Genomic DNA, 1,789 nt, shown 5'->3' with positions numbered 1-1,789 from the left:
GCGAGCGGAGAGTTAAAAGCTCCCGAGAAGGCAGCAGCAACAACAACAGCAGCGGCAGCAGCTGGGCATTTATTTTGTGCAAATAAAAAGGAAAAAAAAAAAAAAAAAAGGAGAAACGGAACTGCATGAGGAGCAGAACAGCAGCATGAGCTCTCCCGGCGCAACCTGCAAGTCCCCGAGCGCACTTGGGAGCCGCTCTCCTCCGAACCCCAGTTTGCACTGATTTCCCCCACCTCCTCCGGGCGCCTTCGCCGCCGCCGCCGAGCCGAGCCGGGAGCAGCGGGTGAAAAGCACAAGACGGCCCCGGCCGCCTGCTTCGTACCGCGGCCCCGCGTTTCAGCTTCCGGGCACTGGAGAGCCCCGGAGCCGGCGCGAATGGATTGATGCGAGGAGACCTCATGCACAAGGCCGGCGGGAGTTTTGCAAACTTTTCCACGGGCGGCAGCTCCTTCTCCTCCTCCGCCTCCTCCTCCTCGTCGTCGTCGTCGCCAACCAGCGCCTCTGCCCCTCTCGCCTGCGGCAGCAGCCGCAGCCCGCTATGGTGGCCCGCTCGTCCGCTCGGCACGGAGGCGGCGGCGGGCGCCGCTGGCCGCGGCCGGCCGCCTGGCTGTGGCTGGCGACGGCGCTGGGCGCCGTGTGGCCGCCTCGGGGTTCGCTGGTGCAGGGCCGGCGGCTGATCTGCTGGCAGGCGGTGCTGCAGTGTCAGGGGGAGCCCGAGTGCAGCTACGCTTACAACCAGTACGCCGAGGCGTGCGCCCCAGTGCTCCTGCAGCAGCCGTCGGCGGGCGGCGGGGCCGGGCCGGCGGGCGCTGCAGGCGCCGCGGCCTCCTCCAGGCGGCGGTGCCCCAGCCATTGCATCGCGGCCCTCATCCAGCTCAACCACACCCGGCGCGGCCCGGCGCTGGAGGACTGCGACTGCGCGCAGGACGAGAACTGCCGCGCCACCAAGCGCGCCATCGAGCCCTGCCTGCCTCGCACTAGCAGCCCTTCGGCCGGGGGCCCCGGTCCCGGCCCCGGAGTCATGGGTTGCACGGAGGCGCGGCGGCGCTGCGACTGGGACAGCCGCTGCAGCCTGGCGCTGAACCGCTACATGACCTACTGCGGGAAGCTGTTCAATGGGCTGCGCTGCACGCCCGAGTGCCGTGCCGTTATCGAGGACATGCTGGCCGTGCCTAAAGCCGTACTGCTCAACGACTGCGTCTGCGACGGGCTGGAGCGGCCCATCTGTGAGTCGGTCAAGGAGAACATGGCCCGCCTCTGCTTCGGCGCGGACATGGGCGGCAACGGCGCCGGCAGCAGCGGCGGCTCGGACGGCGGCCTGGAGGAGTACTACGACGAGGACTACGAGGAGGAGCCGAGCCAGAAGGGGAGGGACGACGCGGAGGACAATGCGGGCTCCGAGCCCGGTTTCACCGTGCAGGCGGATAGCGCCGGCCGGCCCGCGGCCGCGGGCTGGGCGCTGCTGGCATCCATCTTGATGCCGCTGCTGCCGCGGCTTTAGCGGCTCTCCCTCCCTCCCTCCGGCGACGGGCCGAGCTGGCCTCCTCGCAGCGGCAGGGGGGCGGCCGGCGGGGTCCTCCGGGCGGCTCAGTTTAAACGCTCTAACCGTTAATTTGCCGACCGTTAGGCCGAGCCCTGCCCTCTCCGTACACACACTGTCCTCCGACCCCCCGCGACTCTCCGAAAGCGGAGGCTGCCCCTCTGCCGCCGTGCCTGCCCGAAGCTCTTGCCCGCACTCTCCCACCGGCCCGGCTGCCCCGGCAGTCGGAGGCGCCACGGCCTTGCGAGC

General features: G+C 70.0%; 1 protein-coding gene across 1 annotated transcript; it reads left to right on the top strand.

Moving 5' to 3' along the window:
• Positions 1 to 538: 538 nt before the first annotated feature.
• GAS1 (growth arrest specific 1) lies at positions 539 to 1,581 on the top strand (the record flags this gene model as incomplete). Its single annotated transcript, XM_080637999.1, has 1 exon — positions 539 to 1,581. The coding sequence occupies one exon, from the start codon at positions 539 to 541 to the stop codon at positions 1,499 to 1,501; it is 963 nt and encodes a 320-aa protein (XP_080494125.1). The 3' UTR covers positions 1,502 to 1,581.
• Between the last annotated feature and the right edge of the window lie 208 nt (positions 1,582 to 1,789).

Source organism: Psittacula echo, assembly GCF_963264785.1.
Source record: "Psittacula echo genome assembly, chromosome: Z".
NCBI lineage: Eukaryota > Metazoa > Chordata > Aves > Psittaciformes > Psittacidae > Psittacula > Psittacula echo.
The sequence above is the reverse complement of the archived record's forward strand: the minus strand, read 5'-3'. Positions and strand labels throughout refer to the sequence as shown.